Source organism: Piliocolobus tephrosceles, chromosome 3, assembly GCF_002776525.5.
Source record: "Piliocolobus tephrosceles isolate RC106 chromosome 3, ASM277652v3, whole genome shotgun sequence".
Classification (NCBI taxonomy): Eukaryota; Metazoa; Chordata; class Mammalia; order Primates; family Cercopithecidae; genus Piliocolobus; species Piliocolobus tephrosceles.
Window position 1 is genome coordinate 21,276,090 of NC_045436.1, and position 23,044 is coordinate 21,299,133.

General features: G+C 37.6%; 1 protein-coding gene across 2 annotated transcripts in view; it reads left to right on the top strand.

Moving 5' to 3' along the window:
* Window positions 1–23,044, top strand: part of DDX60L (DExD/H-box 60 like) — a 112,913-nt gene that overhangs the window by 57,995 nt on the left and 31,874 nt on the right. For both annotated transcript variants that reach the window (XM_023228720.2, XM_023228724.2), the window contains 7 exons: window positions 8,789–8,893; window positions 9,415–9,543; window positions 11,400–11,524; window positions 14,504–14,665; window positions 19,363–19,528; window positions 20,868–21,020; window positions 22,243–22,347. In XM_023228720.2, the coding sequence (XP_023084488.2) occupies window positions 8,789–8,893; window positions 9,415–9,543; window positions 11,400–11,524; window positions 14,504–14,665; window positions 19,363–19,528; window positions 20,868–21,020; window positions 22,243–22,347 (945 nt within the window). The remainder of the gene's footprint in view (window positions 1–8,788; window positions 8,894–9,414; window positions 9,544–11,399; window positions 11,525–14,503; window positions 14,666–19,362; window positions 19,529–20,867; window positions 21,021–22,242; window positions 22,348–23,044) is intronic.

Sequence of the window (23,044 nt, forward strand, 5' to 3'; positions counted from 1 at the left end):
AAAACAATGATAGTTTAATTTCTTCCTTTCCAATTTGGATGCCCATTTTTTCTCTTTTCTGACTGCTTTAGCTAGGACTTCCAGTACTATATTGAATAACAGTGGTGAAAGTGGACATCCTGTCATGTTCCAGATCTTAGAAGAAAGGCTTTCAGTTTTTCCCCATTCAGTATGATACTAGCTGTGGGTCTGTTGTATATTTCTTTTATTGTGTTCGGGTATGTTCCTTCTATATACAATTTTTGAGAATTTTTATCATAAAATGATGTTGAATTTTATCAAATGACTTCAGCATCAATTGAAATGATCATATCATTTTGTCTTTCTTTCTAGTGATATCATTGATTGATTTGTGTATGTTGAACTATTTTTGCATCACTGTGACAAATCCCACTTGGTCATAGTGAAATATCATTTTAATATGTTGTCAAACTCAATTTGCTAGTATTTTGTTGAGGATTTTTGCGTTAATATTCATTAGGGATATTGGCTTGTAATTTTCTTTTTTTGATGTGTCTTTGCCTGGTTTTGGTATCAGGGTAATACTGGCATTGAAGAATGAGTTTGGAAATATTCCCTTCTCCTCTCTTTTTCAGGATAGTTTGAGTAGTATTGACATTAATTCTTCTTTAAAGAGAATAAACTAACTAATCGTTTGAGTAGTATTGGTATTAGTTCTCTTTAAAGAAGAGAGGAGTTAGTTCTCTAAAAGAACTAATTCCAAAACTACTCTGACTATTCTGAAAAATGGAGGAGGAGGGAATACTCCTCTATTTTGGTAGAATTCAGCAGTGAAGCCATTGGGTTCTAGACTTTTCTTTGCTGAGAGACTTTTTATAATGGCTTCAATCTCTTTACTTGTTATTGGTCTGTTCAGCTTTTGGATTTCTTTGTGATTCAATTTTGGCAGGTTGTGTCTACGAATTTATCAGTTTCTTCTAGGTTTTTCAATTTATTGGCATATAGTTGCTTATAGTAGCCTCTAATAATCCTTGAATTTCTGTGGTATCAGTTGTAATGTGTCCTTTTTCATCTGTGATTTCATTTATTTGGGTCTTCTCTCTTTTTTTTCTAAGTCTGGCTAAAGGTTTGTCTATTTTATTTATCTTTTTTAAAAAACAAACTTCATTTTATTGATTGTATTGTTTCCTGTTTCAATTTCATTTATTTCTGCTCTGGTATTTATAAGTTATTCTGTTGATTTTGGGTTTGGTTTGTTCTTGCTTTTCCTGGTCTGTAAGATGCATAGTTAGGTTGTTTACTGAAGTTTTTCTGCTTATAGCTATAAATTTTCCTTTTAATACCACTTTTGCTGTATACCATAAGTTTTAGTATGTTGTATTTTTATTGTTTTAAGAAATTTTAAAATTTCCTTCTCAGTTCCTTAACTGACCACCTGGTTATTTAGGAGGCTATTGTTTAATTTCCACATGTTCATAAAGTTTCCAAAATTTGTCTTATTATTGATTTCTGGTTTTATTCCATTGTGGTCAGAGAAAATGCTTTATATTACTTCAATTTTTCTTGAATGTTTTAAGACTTGTTTTGTGACCTAACATATGGTCTATTCTTAAAAACAATCCAGGTGCTTAGAAAAAGAATGTGTATTTTGCAGCCATTGGATGAAATGTTCTGTAAATATCTATTAGGTCCATTTGATCTATAGTGCAGATTAAGTCTGATGTTTCTTTGTTGATTTTCCATCTGCATGGTCTGTCCAGTGCTGGAAGTGAGGTGATGAAGTCTCCAGCTACTGTTGTATTAGGGTCTATCTCTTACTTTAACTCTATTTAAAATGTCTATTTTTAAGATAAATTTGCCTTATATATCTGAGTGGTCCAGTGTTGGGTGAATATATATTTATAATTGTTATATATCTTGCCAGTGAATTGACCCCCTTATCGTTATATAATTAGCTTCTTTGTCTCTTTTTATAGCTTTTGTTTTGAAATCTGTTTGGTCTAAATATAACTATGCCTTTTCTGTTTCGGTTTCCATCTGTTTATTTTCAGTCCATGTGTATCTTTATAGGTAAAGTGTATTTCTTGTAGGCAGCAAATCATTGAATCTTTTTTTCATCCATTGAGCCACTACATGTCTTTTGATTGGAGAGTTTAGTTTATTTACATTCAATGTTGTTACTGATAAATAAGGACTTACCTGCCATTTTGTTATTTTTTTTTTTCAGTCGTTTTGTGGTCTTCTCTTTCTTCTTTCTTTTCTTCATGTCTTCCTTTTAGTGGAGGTGATATTCTCTGTTGGTATGTTTTAATTTCTTGCTTTTTATTTTTTGTGTATCTGTTGTATGTTTCTTGATAGGAAGTTACCATGAACCTTGCAAATATTGTGTTATAACCTATTATTCTCAACTGAGGACAATTTAACACTGATTGCGTGTACAAACAACCAACAGCAAAAAACAAAAAATGAATGAAAACTATATAATTTAACTTCCCACCCCAGATGCTTTTAAACTTTTTGTTGTTTCTATTTATATCTTATTATATTGTCCGTCTTGAAAAGTTGCTGTGGTTGTAATTTGTGATAGGTTCATTGTTTTGTCTTTCTACTGAAGATATACTCATACCACAATTACAGTGTTACAATATTCTGTGTTTTTCTGTGTACTTACTAGTAAGTTTTTTACCTTCAGATGATTTCTGAATGCTCATTAACATCATTTTCTTTCACACTGAAGAACTCCCTTTGGCACTTCTTGTAGGACAGGTGTTGCTGAAATCCCTTAGCTTTTGTCTGAGGAAGTCTTTATTTCTCCTTCATGTCTGAAGGATATTTTCACTGGATATACTCTGCCATGATAAAAGATTTTTTCCTTCAGCCCTTTATGTCATGCCACTCTCTTCAGGTCTGTGAGGTTTCCACTGAGAAGTTTGCTGCCAGACATACAGGAGCACCACTGTGTTATTTGTGTCTTTTCTCTTGCTGCTTTTAGGATCCTTTCTTTATTTGTGTGTGTGTGTGTGGGAGTGTGATTATTAAATATCTTGAGATAGTCTTATTTGGGTTAAATCTCTTTGGTGTTCTATATCCTTCTTGTACATGAGTATTGGTATCTTTCTCTAGGTTTGGGAGGTTTTCTCTTATTATCCCTTTGAATAAACTTTCTCCTCACCCTAGGGGTTTTAAGCCCCTTTAAGGCCAATAAATCTTAGATTTGCCCTTTTGAGGCTATTTTCTGTATCTTATAGGAATGCTTTATCATTTTTAATTCTCTTTTCTTTTTTCTCTTCTGACTATATATTTTCAAATAGCCTTCCTTCAGCTCACTTCTGCTTGATTAATTCTGCTATCAAGAGACTCTGGTGCATTCTTCAGCATGTCGATTGCATTTTTCAACTCCATAGCTTTTGCTTGATTCTTTTTAATTATTTCAATCTCTTTGTTAAATTTATCTAATAGGATCCTGCTATTATTCTATTGATATTATATATCACATTGATTTGTGTGTGCAGAACCATCCCTACATTGCTGTGATAAACCCCACATGGTCATAATGAAATATCTTTTAAATGTGTTGCTTAACTCAGTTTGCTAGTATTTTGTTGAGGATTTTTGCATTAATATTCATCAGGGATATTGGCCTGTAGTTTTCTTTTTTTAATGTGTCTTTGCCTTGTTTTGATATCAGGATAATGCTGGTTTTTTGAGTTTCCTCAAAACAACTATTTTGAATTATCAGCCTGAAAAGTCACATATGTTTATCTTTCCATAATTGGTTCCTGGTACCTTATTTAGTTCATTTGGTAAGGTCATATTTGCCTGGATGGTCTTGATGCTTGTGGCTATTCATTGATGGTTAGACATTAAGTAGTTAGGCATTCATTGTAGTCTTCACAGTCTGGGCTTATTTGTACTTGCGCTTGAGAAGGCTTCTTAGGTATTTGGAGGGACTTGGATGTTGTGATCTAAGATTTTGGTTATGGCAGCCATTTTCTGCTTTGGGGGTGGGGACACCCCAAGCTCAGTGAAGCTGTGGCTCTTGTAGACTCATAGAGAAACCATCTTGGTGGTTTGGATAAGATCCTGAATAATTCTGTGGGTTATCAGAGACTTTTGTCTTCTTCCCTTACTGTCTCCCAAACAAATGGAATCTTTTTCTCTGTGTTGAGCTGCCTGGAGCTGGAAAGAGAGAGCAACATAGCATCCCTATGGTCTCCACTGCAGAGACTGCACTGGGTTAGAACTCAATCAAGTACAGCATTAGGTGTTGCCCTAGGCTTGCAATAATCATTGTCTGGCTACTGCCAATTTTCATTCAAGGCCTGAGTGCTCCACAATCAGTAGGTGGTGACGCCAGCCAGGCTTGTGTCCTTTTCTTCAAGGTGGCGGGTTCCCCTGACCTCAGGTGGGTCCAGAGATGTTGTTTGGGACCCAGGGCTTGGAGTCAAATTCTACCAACTCTTCCCTTCTTTTTCCACAAGTAGAGGAGTCTCTCTCTCTGGCCACAAGCAGCCCTGGCCCATGGTGAGTTTTTCCTGGCTACTGCTAATCTTCACTCAAGGCCCAAGGCCTCTTCATTCAGCTTGTGGTGAATGCTGCGAGACCTGGGTCTCTCCCTTCAGGCCAACAGGCTTTTCTCCGGCCCAGGGTAGGTTCAGAAATGCCATCCAAGAGCCAGGGCCTCCATTTGGGACCCCAAGAGCCGGCTCAGTGCTCTACTCCACTGTGCCTGAGCTGGCATCTGAGCTGCAAGACAAAGTCCCATTTAGTCTTCCCTCTCCTTTCTTCAAGCAGAAGTAGTCTCTCCCCATAGCCACCACAGCTAGGAAGGTGCTGGGTCATATCTGAAGCCAGCGTGCTTCCATTAGGCCATCTTGGATTCTCTCTGCATGTCATGCGGCCACTGCTGGAGGATGTGGGATGGGTGGCGTTGGCAGGTCGACACTGTCTTTCCTGTACTCTTCAATGCCTCCTTCAGTGGTAAAGAGTTAAAACCAGATACTGTGATCACTCACCTGATTTTTAGTTCTTAGAAAAGTGCTTTTTGTGTGCATAGTTGTTCAATTTGGAGTTCCTGTGGGGGCTGATGCTCACAAGAGGCTTCTATTAGGCCATCTTTACCGATAATCTTAACCTCAGGTACACGGACCTTAAGGATGGACTTCATAGAAAAGTGAAAAACCTTTAAAAAGATGCCAAACTCTAAGTTTCCAGATTCTATTCATCTTCCATGTCTTTGCTAATGTGGGATTTTTTTTCCAGAAGTCTTTCTATGATCTCTCCACATGGAATTAATCTTCTTTTCTGATAATAGGTAACTTATTATTTGTACTTTTTAAATGACACTAATTATGTTTAGCCTGCTGTTATAATTTTTTTTTTTTGCTTTCATGTCTTCTTTTTCTTATTAAATTATAAAACTGTTAATGAAAAATTTTGCACTTTTTCACCCCTGGATTACCCTATAGCTAGTTCATAGTGCCATAGACACAAAAGTTGCTCAGTAAATATTTGTGGAATGATGATTGCCAACATGTGTTGAGAATTTACGTGGCAGGCACTTGTTAATATTTATATGTATTTCTCTTTTAACCTTCACAACATCTTTATAATAAATGTACCATAATTGTTCCCAACTTACAGATGAGGAAAAAGAGGGCTAGGGAGATTGTTTAACTACTCCGAGGACTCAGTTAGTAATTGTCAGACTGTGGTACAAACTCAGAAGTTCTGACCCCAAAGCCTAGTGTTCTTAATCATAGTGTTATACTAACTAATTTATGGATTGAATGCATGAGTAAGGAATTAAATGGAAATTACTTCGTAGACTCTGAGCTATGGTGATTAAGGGCATGTAAAACTCACTTAAAGTGATTCTGTTTCCCAGAAATTTTCAAACATAATTTTATTATGTAGTTTTTTTCTTGGCTTTGCAATGACTCATTCCAAACAGCATTCCTGTCCCTATCCCTCTCTATTCCCCTGACTCTGTGCTTAGGGAATAGATATATGATAAGCATACATCACTCTTTAAGCCTTCCAATTATATTTTGATATCTTCAGCATTGAATTCTCAGCAAGTTTTTAGTTATGTAGTATTTTATAATGTTTTAATGGTTTACTCTGCTTAAAGTGATTTAAGGTAAGTGACCTTTAAGCATTTGTGAGTACAGTGGCCTAGAGTTCTTGGTAAGATCATCATTTTGGCCATGTGCCTTCCTCTATTCTCAGTAGCTATTAATGGAGTAATTGGAAAGCAACAGAACCATTACAGTGTGTTCTGACCCTGTATGACTTCTGCAGAGCTGTGCTGTTGTATGAATCTTCTCAGCTCTTTACTCTGTGATACTTTACTTTTGTATGCCTGGGGACAACTAGAGAGACATGCTTTTTAAAATGCTTAGACAACTGATTGCATCTGTGAGGTGTGCATTTATATAAGACCTTTCTTTGTGCTCCTAAGATAGCAATAACAATAGCAAGATGGTCTATCCAAATGAGTATAGTATTCATGAGATTACATTGAAATTGTTCAAACATGAGGGGAAGCAGAATACATTGAAGCAACAAGAGAAGAATGTAAAGGAACCTTCTAACCTTGGATTTATTCTCTGTAACGCTCATGGAAATAGCTTTGGAAAGGAAGGCATGGGAACAGGATGAGTGAGCTGGATTTAATCCAGCTGTGATGAGGGATCACTGCAATCCATATATGGCTTGTTCCTGGGCTAAAGGAAGAGCTGCACAGCCTTCCTACAAATTATGCTGCCATAAAAGAACAGCTGCTCAGTGCCCTAAGAGGCTGTTGGCACCAGGCAGTCCTCGAAAGAACTACTCTCTGTCTCTTTCTGTGTAGTTCTGATAAATTCTTACCATATAACTTTTTAACTTATTTTTTATTCATTTTATTTAATTTTTTTTTCAGAAGGAGTGTTGTGGTATGATATGCTTTTGTTTATGAATGAAGAAGTACAAACCAATACAACCATATAATGATCTTTTGTATATTGTCTTTCTGTATAATTTTATATATTATTTAGGCCAACTTAGGAGATGCCAGTTAATTACATGTTGTGCAGAGGAGAACAATTGAGTTGGATATATCCTTTTAGTGATACAGTTGACAAACTGATGAAAAAGAATACTTGAAAGTTAATAATCAGTCACTATGATGGATGGAATACTAAAAAAGAGTGAGGCATTTTAACAGCATGTTATATACATTATATCATTTAATCCTCACAACAAATCTGTGGTGTAAGGATAATTATTCCCATTTTAAAGATAGGAAACCAAGACATCCGTAAAGGAAGGGAGATGCTTTGAAAATGAATCACTGTTATTCTAGAGACCAAAATAGAAGCATAGCATTAGTATGTACTTGGTAATTCTTAGAAAACTCTAATTACTTAAGTCAGCAATGGCTTCATTTGTAGAGAGAATATGTGGTCACCTACAAGATGCAGTTTATGAGATGCTGAAATCCTCACCTTCTGAGATAATACAGTTACTAGTGTGTTCAAATGAAGTCCCTGCCAACTAGCTAACTTCATAAAATCAATCTGAGAATTGCTAAATGATGATTCTTTATATTTATGTTGCATAACATAGAATAAAAAGAAAATCTTGCTCTATTAACCTTTGGAACCTCACCACAATCTTGAAGGCAAGCAATGAAGACATTGTCATTCTCATACTGTAGACAAGAAAGTCAGAACCCCAGGGAGTAGTGATTACAGCTGTGATTAGAACCCAGATGTGCGGCACAGTCCACCAAATAGCCCTTCTTTGCTTTCTGAACTCTATGTTTGGAGTGGCTCCTTTAGTCCAGTATTTCCAATCTTCTAGGAACCAGTAATAGATATTTTTTAAAGGAAGGGTTCCTTCCTCAAATAAATTTGGGAGAAGTGTGATGTCCTATCCTTTTCTTGGAGATTCACAGTGCACATGAACATAACAGAAACCTTGACATAAAGATATTTGGTTAACTTGTTTAATAGGGTCTTTCCCATAGATTTCTCATGTTTAATTTTCTTTCTTGGTGTTATGGTTTAGATGTTACTTTATCCCTTTTGTACATAATAGATTAGAAGAAGTGATGATTGAAGCCAGAGGAGTATAGAACACAAAGGTTATGAGGACAGAATTTGTTCTTGTACCCTACACAGTGCTTTGTGTGTAACATCAACAGTATTTGTGAGAGGAAGAGTAGTGCATGAGTTCTAAAGGCTTAAGACAAAAGCTGATCAGTAACCAGAGCAGCCATCAGGTAGAAATTTCTTTGAGTATCTGAAGGTTGTCTGAGGGTCTTTGTCCTTATAAAGTTGATCCAGTTCTTATATTGGATTTCTAGGGGCAAAGCTTTGTCTCTTTTTACATGGCTTGGTAGCCGTAAAATCATCTTCATCACTGAACACATTTTAATGTCTGTTTCAAAGGGATATTTAAAAAAGAACCGTATTTTTTTGTCTAAACTGAGGCTATTCTGTAAGAGCTCATATTTTCCAGCCACCTAGTACCCTCACTGGCATTCTAGGAATGTTTCCTAGAGCAGTGTGTGTTTATTATCTAGTGCAAATAGTCTCAGGAAATAGTACTGAAACTTATTAGTGGACTTTGGAGTTTTCCATTTCAGCAGGTTAGGGATGCTACTTTAAGATTTTAGTAACAGATCCTTGCAGAGGTGAAATATTACAGTTTATTGCCTTTTAATGTCCTTGGATTCATAGATAAAGACTTGAGGGTTTAGCCATGACAGATAAAATAAAGGAAATATAAACATTGTAATTTTATTTGTTCATCCATCCATTAATTTGTTTATTCACAGATTGAAAAGTATGGATTCCCACCTGATCTTATCCTCACCCCTCAAGAAAGCATCCAGCTTTATGACACAATGGCTCACGTCTGGGAAGCTTGGCCCAGGGCTCAGGTAAATGTAGAAATATATATTCATCAAAATGAACTTTAGTTAATGCTATTCCAGAATATAGCAAAATTATCTTGAGGTAAGCACATGTATTCTCTCTATTTGCTGATGCTGCTATTTGGAAATAATCAGTAATTTTTTCTTTTTTTCAGACATTCTTTGTGACTTTATTATTGTACGTAGCATGGAATATTCTATAATTCTTGAAAATATTTCTTCTTTTAGCTTTTGGAATACCATACGACTTTAACTGTGTTTTTGGAGTTATATTCCTTCATTCTCTTCTCTGTTGGTTTTCATCTTTTCATCAGCTGTGCCCTGTATTCTTTCTTTTGAAGAGTTCACCCATCGTCATAGGTTTATGCATTAGAAATTATTGGGAGGTAAAAAGATTTTCAACAGCCTCTGTCCTCAAGGAGTTTGCAATTTGGTTAAGGAGACAAGTAAACTTAAATACATCATTGTATCTTTCTTACTATAGATTGCATAGCTGAGCTTAATTTTGTAATAATTTTCCCCCCAAGGAATTGTGTCCAGAGGAATTCATTCATTTTAAGAATAAAATAGTCATTAAGAAGTTGGATACTAGAAAATATGAAGAAAACTTAAAGGCAGAATTGACAAATTGGATTGAAAATGGCAAAGTGAAGAAGGTAATTTTCATACTTTCTTGGACAAAGTTTTGCTTAATTGTTAATTGTTTGGAGTTGCATAATAATTTTGCTAATAACTGTTTTGTAATCTTTTCATTCCAATTTTTGTTTTAGTAATTCCATTTAAACATGTTATACAGTGACTATGAGATAGAAAAAAGGAGGAGGGAACTGCTTTCATTTCTTAGCTCAGTGACCTTTAAAATATGTGCCATAGGCTTTTGGTTTCTTCAGGTAACAGCTACAAACAGCTAAAAACAGAGAACCTTTAACTTTAACAAGAGAACCAGTGTTGCCGAGACTTTCACAGAAGAGCAGCTGGCTCCAGAGGAATGATAGTTAAAATCAGGAATTAGTAGAGGGGCTAATCTGAGTAAGTCTTGTGCAAATAAAAATAAATTATTTTAAAATTACCAATCTCTGAAACTCATGTACGTGATGATAAATGAGAGAATATACATATACTTGCAAGAGGCTCAGGCAAATTTATAGATGACAGACTCATAGGTGACTATGCTGAGAAGCAAAGATATCCTTGAGCATAACATTGATGGATCTTTGGTTCTAGTTTGCTGACTGATTGTCATGTTAATTTGCCTTTTTCACTCTGGTGGTGAAAGACATAAATATAAAAATGGTGTTGGTTGTCCAGGTGTGGTGGCTCACACCTATAATCCCAGCACTTGGGGAAGCTGAGGCAAGTGGATCACTTGAGGCCAGGAGCTTGAGACCAGCCTGGCCAACGTGGCGAAATCCTGTCTCTAAAAAAATACAAAAATTAGCCAGGGGTGGTGGCGCACGCCTGTAATCCCAGCTACTCTGGAGATTGAAGTCGGAGAATCGCTTGAGTCTCGGAGGCAGAGGCTGCAGTGAGCAAAGATCATGCCACTGTACTCCAGTCTGTGCAACAGAGGGAGGCTCATTCTCGAAGGAAAAAAAAAAAAGATATTGATGTTAGGAAGTATTACAAATAATTTAGCCTATTTGGCACAGAATGCTGTGTTCCATTAAATGTTAATTGGGGAAAACTGAATACCAACGATGTCCCTATTTGCCACCCCTCAAATGATAATTAAAATGAAAAATAACTTTTTCAAGAAAATGTATTCATGATAGCACGTAACTATTTCATCAGATTTTCCATTGTATATTATGTAAAGGAATTTAATGTTAATTTTCCTGATATAAAATAACATTTATTTTTTTCTGATTAAAAAAGAAGTAGATGCTGTTTATAAAAAATTATAAAACATGGAATAGTAGGATAAAAGTTACCACCCACAATTTCAACAGTATCTGAGGTGAACAACTTGTTACACTTCTGTTGATCATTGTATTTTGTGACTCATTCATCTCTTGAATTTTCAGTTAAGCATTATAAACATGTCTCTATACTATTACAAATTATTGGTAGACATAGTTAAAACTTTTTCTTTTTACTTTGAAGAGGTTCTTTTCCATTATTGATTTTATATACTTCGTAACATATTTGGTTATCTAATAATTGGAGAAACTCTTTGTCACTCTACCTGCAACAGTTGAAACAGCAACATTTTAGGAACATCCTTATCCTACTGACTTATTTCTAATGCCTACAAAAATATCATATATTTTATATCTTTTATTGTCTATTCTTTAATATAGAGATGTCTGTGACTCTGTTGACTTTTACTACTGCTTGATAACATATTCTAAAAGGACCATTTTAAAAACCTACCCAAAACTATATATGAAAAAAATTCTTCTAATTTTAGACAACAAAATAATTCCTTTCTTTCTTCTGTTTCTGCAAATTCTTTCTCTCTCTCTTTTTTTTTTTTTTTTTTTTTTTTAATAATTTTAACTTACTGCTGTAGGTCAAAAGAGTACTGAAGAACCTTAGTCCGGATTCATTGTCTAGTTCAGAAGATATGGTAAAAATGTTTCCTCTTCTTGTTGAAAAGTTAAGACAAATGGATAAGTTGCCTGCAATATTTTTTTTGTAAGTAACTGAAACTTAATTTATCTTTGTTTATATGTTAGAATTTTTTGTTTGGTTTTGTTTTCAATTAGTCTCATTTATATATAGTGGTTAGAAGTAACCCTACTTTTGCTATTTTGTTGCATTTTAGAAAAATAAGATAGATTTTATTTGTAAAGAAATGAGTCAGTCTTCTAGGTCAATCCTTATAAAATTTTTCATCTTATTACCCTCTTAATTCCTTGACTCTTGATTTTTAAAAATGTTTTTGGCTTTCCTAAATGTTTTTTGTAAGTAGCGATCATTAACTTTAGAAATGTTCCTGTAGGAACTAAATTGCATTTTTTATGTACAGAGGTAAAACACATAAAGCATTCATAATTTATTGAATGGTTGGTTTTTAACTTATAGCTAAGAAAACTAAGCCCAGAGTCTTTCCTTGATATTGTGTGGTATAATGAAAAGACCTTGAGTGGTACTTAGCATCTCTCATTGATTAAGAGAACCGAAGTGGTACACATTAAGTGGGTAACACTGTGTACCCTGGACCCACTCTAATAATCAGAACCAAAAAACTTATTTAGCCCAGAGAATTTTAAATTATTTTAACTATGAAAGTTTTGTATAAAATAAATTCCCAGCACCTTGATCTAATGGTAATGTGAAATTGTTTACAAAGACAAATCCACAAACACAAAGGTGTGTAGATATGTTAAATGGTAGCACTAAGCCACATGTGTATTATTACGCATCCCAAGTCTGTACTGGTGGTCAATAACTAAAAGATGATGATGAGAGAAATTAAAGAGTAGTATGACTGAAGTCACAAATGTGGGGAATTACAAGAAAATTTCTTCTTCTTTTGTGCTTGGACCAGAGTAAACAAATGAGGTATTCTGCCAATATGTTATATCATCTATCTAGATTGCTTTCCAGTGTGGCTCTGAATTTTAGTTAGAAACAAATGTACGCCTATATGTCACTGAGGAATGGCTGAAAGTATGACTTTGGGATAGGAATCTGAATAGAAACAGGATTCATTATTTATGCACTTATATGCATTTAATTTTTTTTAAATAAATTATTTTTAAAAAGTTATTTTAAATGTTTGGGAACAAGATCTTTGCCAGCTTTAATGGAGTTTCCAGTTGTCTTGAAAGTATGCTACAGAAATCCTAGGTTGAGTCCACTGGTTTGTAGCTCTGGAACATTGAGAACTCTATGGCAGTTGGTTTAGACTCAAGCTGGGTCAACTTCCCTTCCTTAATCCGGACTCTAGAAAAACGCATGGTGCTGACAAAATGCATAATTAGCGACTGGTGCCCGTGTAGAGGTGCAGTTAAGAGCACACACTTTGGGTCAAAGCTTAGCTTAAATTCCAGCTCTGCCCTCCTTTGGCTATGTGACTTCTGAAAATCTATTTAGCCTCTTGCAGCCTCATTTGAAAAATGGAGATAATAACTAATTCATTGGGTTGTGATGTGGATTAAATGAGGTAATTTATATAAAACACTTATCAGTAGAAAACATGACTGATTGAGGCCCATTCACTAGCCTTTTTTTTTTTACACTGGACTCTTGTCATAGATTAACAGAGGGATTAAAAAAGGAAAATTAATTCTAGATGTACTAGGTTTGTTTGTGTTAAAGCAGTAAGAATAATCATTTAATGCTGTCATTTAGGGTACTGTTTGCAACCAGTAATATATGGGTGTTGCATACTAACTTGTATTGCTGTGAACAGGGAGGCAGATTTAGAAGTGCAGTTAGACATATAGCCTCTGCTTCAGTGAGCTGCAGTTGCACCACTGCCCTCCAGTCTGGGTGACAGAGAAAGAGCCTGTCTCAAAAAAAAAAAAAAAGCCTCTGAAGTTGAAGCTGAGTTGCCCGGGTTCTAATCGCAACCTGACCAGTTACTAGACTATGTGACCTTGAAGACATTTCCTTTGGCATTTACTTCTTCATCTGCAAAACAGAGATAATATTACCTTCCTCATAACATGATGGTAGAGATTAAATTAGTTAATATATTTAAGCCACATAGAATAGTGCCTGGAACTTGGTCATTGTTTGCTATTACTACTTTTGCTTTTTTACATACCAAATCTTCTCACCATGCATAGTAGACTGTGATTTTCCTAGTCTTTGTTTCTTCAGTGTACTCATTTAATGCTGATCAGCTAAATAAGATTTCTTTTCGAAATCTGTTTTCTAAACATGCTAGTAAACCCATGGCCTCACAAGTAATATTTGAAAAAATTCTATGGTGAACTCAGCCTATAATGAGTGTAATATTACTGGACATTACATATATTGAGCCAAAACATTTTTTTTTAGCAAACTGTATGTCAAGATGATAGTGGTAGATGGACATGTTATATGGTCAAACTCCCCAAAATATTTGAAGATATTTATTCTGAGCCAAATATGAGTGACCATGGCCTGTGACACATCCCTCAGGAGATCCTGAGAACATATGCCCAAGGGCTGCAGCTTGGTTTTATACGTTTTAGGGAGATATGAGACATCAATCAAATACATTTAACGTATACATTTGTTTGGTCCAGAAAGGCAGGACAACTCAAAGTTGGGGAGGGAGGCTTCCAGGTTATAGGCAGATTTAAAAATTTTCTGATTGGGAAATGGTTGAAATAGTTATTAACAGAAAGGAATGTCTGGATTATGGTAAAAGGTTGTGGAGACCAAAGTTTTACCATGCACATGAAGCCTCCAGGTAGCAGGCTTCAGAGAGAATGGATTGTAAATGTTTATTATCAGACTTAAGGTCTGTGTTGGTGTTAATGCTGGAGAGTATAGTGAGGTATGTCAAACCCCCACTTCCCATTGTGGCTTAAACCAGTCTTTCAGTTGAAATTTTAGAGTGCCCTGGCCTAGGATGAAGTCTATTCAGATGATTGGGGGGTCTTATAATTTTAATTTTGGTTTACCAATATGGATGGAAACATAGTCTTTTCAAAGCACTATTTTATTTGTTTTAAGGTTTAATAATGGTGATGTGGAAAAAAGAGCTGGAAGTGTATGCACTTTTCTGGAGAAGATAGAGACAAAAAGCCATCTCCACACTGAATGTCATAGTGATGTCTTTGAAATAGATGAAGTATTTAAAAAAGTAAAACAAATGGAGAAAATACAAAAAAGGAGGTAAGTATTAATGTTTACTTAAACAAATTGGCCCCTAAGGACTTAAAATATTTACAAGACACTGTCAGAAATGTTTAGAGACCTGAGCCACAAAGGGGTTCTTGTTATTGTTATTGGTTCTTGTTTTTGCAAATAGAGTAAATTTGGGTGGGAGGATGGGAGGAAGGGAATCCCTCTTATACGTGTAGATAGATTTCATTTAGGAATCAGGAGAGGTGGGACTACATCCTGTAAGCCTAAGAATCAACTGGGCCTCCTAGGAGGCCCTCAGCCTACTTAACCATAACCTGTATTCATGCCCCAGGGCACAACCTGGAGGTTTCCTGGTCTGTAGAACAGTTATTCACTATTGGTGGGAGTGTAAATTAGTTCAGCCATTGTGGAAGATAGTGTGGTGATTCCTCAAAGACCAAAAGACATAAATACCATTCAACCCAGCAATCCCATTGCTGGGTGTCTACCCAAAGGAATATAAATCATTCTGTTGTCAAGATGCATGCATGCATATGTTCATTGCAGCACCATTCACAATAGCAAAGACATGGAATCAACCAAGATGCCCATCAATGATAGACTGGATAAGGAAAATGTGGTACATGTACACCATGGAATACTATGCAGCCATAAAAAGAATGAGATTATGTCCTTTACAGGGACATTGATAGAGCTGGAGGCCATTATTCTTAGCAAACTAATGCAGGAACAGAAAACCAAATACTGTGTGTTCTCACTTATGAGTAGGAAGTAAATGATGAGAACACATGGACACATAGAGGGGAACAACACACACTAGGGCCTATCAGAGGGTGGAAGGTGGGAGGAAGAGGGAGAGAGAGGATCAGGAGAAATACCTAATAGGCACTAGGCTTAATACCTGGGTTATGAAATAATCTGTACAACAAACTCTCATAACCTACGTTTACCTATATAGCAAATCTGCACATGTACCATTGAACTTAAAATAAAACTTAAAAATAAAAAGAGTGGCCTATAGAATGAATTGCCATACCAATTGTATATGTGGGGTAGAACTTCACTGCTGTGATTTTTTTTTTTTTCCTTTCTCCCCAAGGTCTGATTAATTCTGACAGTTCTATGGTCAAAATATTTCTTCTCTCCTTGCCATTCTGTCCGTCCTCACTTACTGGCTCTGCCTTGGTTCATGTGCTTGCCATTTGTTATTTGGGATTCTTTGGAGTTTTTCTCATGTGTAATTTCTTGTTCCAGGTTCACCTCTTCCAATGTTATTGACGTACAAGTGCTGGTCTGATTGTTCTGTTTTGGGATTCTATAATGGGTGTTGCTTTTCTGGCCAGAAACCTCTGTGGCCAATGTCACCTTTGCTGCACACAGCCAGGCATGCTAGCTGCAGAGGGGTGGGCAGCTCCAGGCACTAGCACAGGCACCAGCTTCCTGTGAGGCTGGGGCTGGACCAGGCATACTGCAAGCAGCTTCCATGGCTGGCACTGGGGAACATGGTGGTGCCCAGAGATGCCAGGAACTGCAGAGCCTCAAAGAAGTTATCACAGCCCTGGCTTGGAGAGCTCCTAGGTCTGGGCTCCTCGAAGGGCTGCAGCTCTTCTCTCCTTCTCTCTTCTCTCCTGCTTGTCACCCATAACGTGGCAAGCAAGGGGTGTGTTTCAGCCCTGTTTGTGTTATAGCTCTTTTAGCCCTGCCATTCAGTGGGTACCAAGTTCTTGTCCTGCATCCAGGAAGAATGAGGTACACAGACAAGTGGAGGGTGAGCAAGGTGAAGAAGAGCTTTACTGGGAGATGAAACAGCTCAGAGGACACCTGCAGTGGGTAGCTTCTCTCTGCAGGTGGGATGTCCCAATGAGTGTTGAGCTCTTAGCGGAGAAGAGACCCTGGATGGGTTGCTCCTCTCTGCAGGCAGGTAATCCTGTCAAGTGCTCAACTCTCAGTGGAGAGGAGACCCTGGAGTGAGTCGCTCCTCTTTGCAGCTGGTTGTCCTATTGAGTCCTCAGCTCTTAGCAGAGAGGAGGCCATGGAGTGGGTAGCTCCCCTCCACAGCTGGTAATCCTGACGTCTGCTCAGCTCTCAGCAGAGAGGAGACCCTGGAGTGGGTAGCTCTTCTCTGCAGCTGGTCGTCTGTTGAGTCCTCAAGTCTGGCTGAGTCTGAGGTTTATATGGGATTCAGAGAAGAAGAAGTGCGTGCCAATTGGTCCATGGGTGGCCATGGGCAGGCCTGGAGAAAGCACCGTAAGTTCCTATGCTGGTCCACAGGACTGGCAGCCCAACCCCCAGGTTTCAGGCCTTCCCCAGCTTGAAGGTGGAACTTCACCAGGGACCCACTCCTTTCTGCTTGGAGCTTGTCTGCCTCCTGCTGCTGTTCATGGCACCCAGGCTGTTTGTGCCAAAGAGCCGCCTGCAGACCAGCACCGAGCTGCTCTTAGCCCCTACCTTGGCCTCCCTCCCATGCTCACTGGCACTCAATGTCTGGAAAGGGCCGAACCAACAGGGGACTGGCATGTCAGCACTGTCCTGAGCGTGCACATATCTGGCTAGGTTGTGACAGCACCTGGGCTTGGCCTCAACTTTGCTCTGAGATTGGAGTGGGTGCCAGGAGCAGGGAGAGGCCAGGCAGCAGGAACAGACACTTCTGAGCCTGTGGAGTAGGGACTGGGAGCAGAGAGAGGCCAGGTAGTGGGAGCAGGCACTTCCAAACCTGCAGGGGCAAGGTGGCCTTCCTGGGACCCTGAGAGCACAGAGATACCTGGGCCCACAGTTGCAGCTTGGGTGGCTGCAGCTACACCTGGGAGGGTGGGGCTCCTGCCCACTCCTGGCACCCAAGTGCACAGGGAGGCCCAGGTCTGCAGCCATGGATTGGGTGGCTGCAGCTATGCCCATAAGGGCAGGGCTCCTGCCTGCTCCCGGCCCCCAAGAGCACAGGGATGCCTGGGGCTGCAGCTGCAGCTGCAGCTTGGGTGGTTACAGCTGTGCCTGGGGAATGCGTCTCCCACCCTGTCAACTCGGAAGTGGGCAGGACTTCCACCTATTCCCAGCTCCTGCTGGCTCCATGGAGCACACAGCCCTGGCCTCGCCTCCCCCACTGAAGCCAGTGTCATGGCAGCGGCCGCCCCAGATTGGCCACTGCTGCCATCAGTTCTAACGTGCACATTTAGTTAGATTGTCCTACATACAAAGTTCTTCCTTCTGAATTGCTTGGTAGAGTTGTTAAAGGGTAGGCATGCACTCACACGAATTGCTCTCTACCATCTGAAGCTATGTACTACACACTGCGTCTACATGGAGGGCCTTCCTTTCTGTTGGCTCATAAATCTGCTCATTTCCCCACATCTTTTGTTTTAAATCTGTCTTCTCTCTGAAGTTTATAATGATTCCCTCAGATAGATTTATTACCCTTTGTCTTTTGTTGTCATTCCAATTTGAATCATTAAAACATTTGGATCAATTATAACACTGCATTGCAATTGTTTCCATAGCTTTATTTTCTTTAGATTGGGAGTTCCCTTACAAGAACTGCATATTCTTCTTTGAGTCCCCTACTAATAGCATATTGCCTGGCACGTAGTAATAGTGCTTCATGAACACTTTTGAAAGACTAATTAAACCTTCCCTCAACATTTGTCTTAGTCCATAACAAATTACCATAGACTAAGTGGCTTCTAAACAGAAATTTATTTCTCACAGTTCTGGAGGTTAGGAAGTCCAAGATCAAGGTGTTGACAGAGCTGCTTCCTGGTTCATAGAGAGCTGTCTTCTCTGTGTCCTTACATGGTGGAAGGGGCGAGGGATCTCTCTGGAGGCAATTTTATAAGGTCACCTGTCCCTTTCATGAAGACTTTGTCTTTATTACTTAATCACCTCCCAAAGACTCCACCTTCTGATATCACACGTGGAGTTTAGGATTTCAACATATGAATTTGTTTTGAGGGGGACAAAAACGTTCAGTCTGTAACAATAATGAAACAACTTTCATAGCCTTTGTAATTCAGATATTTCCTAAAGACTAGGGCAAGCTCTCTATTGATTTCACCACTGCTTTGGTCTTTTTTCTGCTTGTTGGACATAGGAGAAGGGAAAAGTACCTGGGAGAGAGATGTTGAAGCTCCAGGTCTTCTCGGTGACTGATTCTCTTCGGTCAGTCTTTTTTCAGGACTAGAAACTACATTTCAAGTTGGATGTGTAGTGAACGATATTGGCCATGAAAATAAAGAATATTTAATGGTATAATCAATTTTTCTCTTAGGCCTAGTCAGGAAGGGTCTCTGTTGTCAGCATGAATATTTAAGATACCCTTTTCTGTCTGGAACCCTCTTCATTAGACCAGAGTTAGTGGGATCAGAGGATGTGCTAACTCATTCTAGACTGTGCCATGCACCCCACCCCCTTTGCTTTTCCACTTTGCTCTGGCCACTGCTCAAGACATTCAGGAGCAGAAATTTTCCTGAGAAGAACTGGGTATCTGTTACCGCATGAAGGAGGAGAAATTTTGCAGAGAAAAGGAAGAAAATACAGGGGATTTTGCTGATGAGGGGCTCTGACTGCTGGATAAAATGGTGGAAGTACATGTGAGGAAGGGGAGACCAAGTCAGGATTGATGGAGCTACTGTCAATGTCGGATGACCAAGCGAAATCTGTGGGGCCTTAGGCTTCTTGCTGTAACTGAATATGAGTTTTCATTACTTAAAAGTTTATTTTTTTTTAAATAATAGCATTAAAAAAAACCCAAAGAGGGCTGAAAAACTGGAAAGAAAACTAATGTATAGAGCTGAATATATTCATTTCCTGGAGAATCTGAAGATTCTGGAAATCTCTGAGGACCACACGTATGCTGATGTCAAAGCCCTGCACACTGAGGTTACCAGGGACAAAGGCTCAGTACGTCAGAGAATTATTAATATAATACTTTACAGTTGTGACATTTTATCATAGTGATTGTTAATATCTTTGAATACTGAAATGACTTGTGTAATACCTTTGAAATATGATTATCTCTGTGTATTATTTTGTCTGTTTTGTAATGATTATCCCAATTTAATGTGCTGAAGTTCTATAGGTGACTCTTCCTTGCTCAGTGTGAATGTCAGCCTCTTATTTTATTCCACTCTATTATCCTGGATTAGTTTATAGCCTGATTCTAGAATTCAATTCAATATGATATATTTTAATACTGGTCACATTTGGGTTTATGTGACACAATGTATTTTAAATAATATCAACTGAAAGTTTCAATTTCAGAGACCTTCTATATAACATTCAAAACATTTTATTAAACAGATAATGAAATATCCAAGGATAGTATGGCATTTAAACATTTTTTATTATGCAAGTAATTTATGTCCATTGGAGAAGTACTTGAAAATAGAAAATAAAAATAATGTCACAGCTCAGAGAGACTCACTGTTCTATCAGATATTTTTTTTCTATTGCCTGTAGTCACAAGCATGTCCACACTCACATAGATATTCCGTGTATTTATTTGTTAATAAGATAGGCCATATTATATACAAATTAGTCTGTAATCTCCTTTCCTCCCTTACCTATTTATTTCTTGCCAACAATAGAGCTACATTATTATTTTAATAGCTTCATAGAGTATATTTATGTGGATGACTATAATTTATATAACCAGTTGTCTTACTCTAGGCTGCATAGGCTATTTTTATTATTTTTTTCTTGTTCTTGTAATATATTTTTACCTTTGACATCTTTGCCAACTGCTGGATTTCCTCCCGAGGATACATTCTTGGAAGTAGGGCGTGAGGGTATGGACATTTTAAAGGGGTTGGATATGACTTCTGAGTGGTTCACAGTGAAAGTAAGAATTCTCTGAGCATCTAGAGTAGAGTCTTGCTCTGCCTTCTTGGAGAAGTCTCTCTCTCTTTGCTTGAAAAGGACTCTTAAGGTTCCAGTAGAGAACTAGTCTCTCTCTCTCAGGCAGCAGAAGACCGTTTACTCATCTGTCCTGGGCATTTGATCTGCTGCTTCAATAGCACCTTCGCCTTTGGTTTATGAGTGCCTCTTCTCTGAGACAGTCTGTTCACAAAAATGGGCAGATTGTTTCTGTAGTCATAAAACATGTAGGTTCAGGGTCAAAGGACAGCCTCACTGTGTGCAAGATGTGAGTGATTTGTTCATGAAAATGTCCTTTGGTTCTGATTGAGCTTGAAATTAAATAAAATACATGATCAATTGTTTTACACTTCTCTCCTTTTAGACTTTGGATAGGGTATTACAACGAGTGCGATTTACAAGAAACGGCAAAGAACTGAAGGCTTTAGCACAAAGGGGGATTGGATATCATCACAGCGGCATGTATTTTAAAGAAAAAGAGTTCGTTGAAATACTCTTTGTAAAAGGGCTTATTAGGGTAGGTACATTTCTTTGCATTACAAAAATAAAGTTGTGCATATATGATGCTGAATACCAGTAAAAGGTAAAAAATTATACCAGTTGTTTTTCTCATCTAACCAGTGTCTTTTTATTACAACTTGCTGGACTGTTCTGCTTCTCCATCTATCCCATTTATTAGAGGAGTTTAAAAATTATTTATACACTGAAAAATAATATTTATAATGAAGTAGTATAGCTGTGGTATCAACTCATGTGATCCACCTGCCTTGCCTCCCAAAGTGCTGAGATTACAGATGTGAGCCACCACACCTAGCCAGATACATTTTTTTTTTTTTTTTAATGGTACTCGTTATGGCTAAATTCTCAAGTTTAGTGATTTGAGCCTTTCCTTTTTATTGATGAACTTTTAAAGATGAACAAATAATGGGTTGAATTTGGATGGGTTTATAAATATCAATTAGAAAGTCTTTTTGCTTATTCTTCATCATTAAATAATTGAAATAATTATGGCACAGGTTAATTTTAATGTATTTGACAGGAAGAGAGAGCAGCTATATGCATCTAGCACTAAATAGGTGATTGGGCACATAACTGATATTACAAAAGTACATAAGAAGGAAAATGTAACTTTATTATGCTTCAATTAATTAGATCAGTTATCTGTTTGGATAAAACCTCCATAAACAAACATGAGAATAAGAGAAGGTGGTTGTCCAGAATATATAAGGCAAAACATTATTACCCCATCTTAAGGAAAATGTGTATGCTAGTTCTTCATTCATTCATGCATTTATTGGATACATGTTTATTGTGCATCTGCTCTGTGTCCAATACTCTTCCAGGTGTTGAGGGTACAGCAGTGGCTGAGAGAGATCAATGCCCATGTCCTCATGATACTTAAGGTCTTGGAGGGACAAGTAAACATGGTTATTTTAGAAATGATGGTGCAGGAAGTCTTTTTGGACATTTATGTAGAGATCAGACAAAGCCTGCAAATGGAGATTTAGAGAAAATGATTTTAGGGTGAGCAAACGGCAACAGTTAGGATGCTGAAGTAGCAGTGTTCTTTGAATACTCAGGCAGTTGCAAGAACAGTGGGGCTAGTATGTTAGTTTTAATGATATGTGGTTTATTAAAGCTCTAAGAGTTCTTCAGTGACTGGAGTGGAAAATAGACCTTGTCTCCTTATAGAGATGCTATATTGTGTATGAACTCTTCTTCTTTTTTTTTTTTCCTAGGTAGTGACAGCTACTGGAACACTTGCCTCAGGGATCCACATGCCATGCAAATCTGTTGTGTTTGCTCAAGACTCAGTCTATCTGGATGCTTTAAATTACAGACAGGTAACTCTCTGACTCTTTAACTCCCACTGCTGAAGGCTGAGTGTGAAATAATGAACCATGTGGCACTCGCATCTGGTAACAGGCTACAGTTTGTGTCCTTCCTTTTACTTCCTATGTGGCATAGCATTTTTGAGTTGAGTGGCCTGAGATCTTGTTGCTTCATGTTGTGTGGTTTATCTGTTTCACTATTTTCTCACAGTTAGCATTTATTGGCTTAATAATGTAGTTCAGTTTTTAGTGTAGTTTTTATATTTCTTGAGAAATATACAGCTGTTCTGATTCTTGATCCTTTATAGTGCTCCTTTATTTTATTTTTCTGGGAGTATGTAAAATGGTCTGAAATTCCTTGCATTATCTGTTTCCTTTAATTTGCCTTTCTCTGTGTGTGGCACTTGGTATTATCAATTCCTGGGTCTTTTGGGAATCCTGTCATTTAAATTAGGTAGGTTTTGACTTCCTTACTTCAAGTTTAGTATTGAGTATTTAGGAGCCATTGACCACCTGTTTTCCAAATTCCAAAACTTTAATACCATTCACCTTCTTGGGGGTTTATGCTTTTTTTTAAAAAAAGTTTTCATTATCATTTTAGTGGAATTTCTGGAGTGAGAAATGTTACTTGGAGGTCTCTAGATAACTTTTTAAAAATCAAGGATAAAAATATTTCTGTCTTATAAGGCGAGGGAGGAAAGAGAGATAA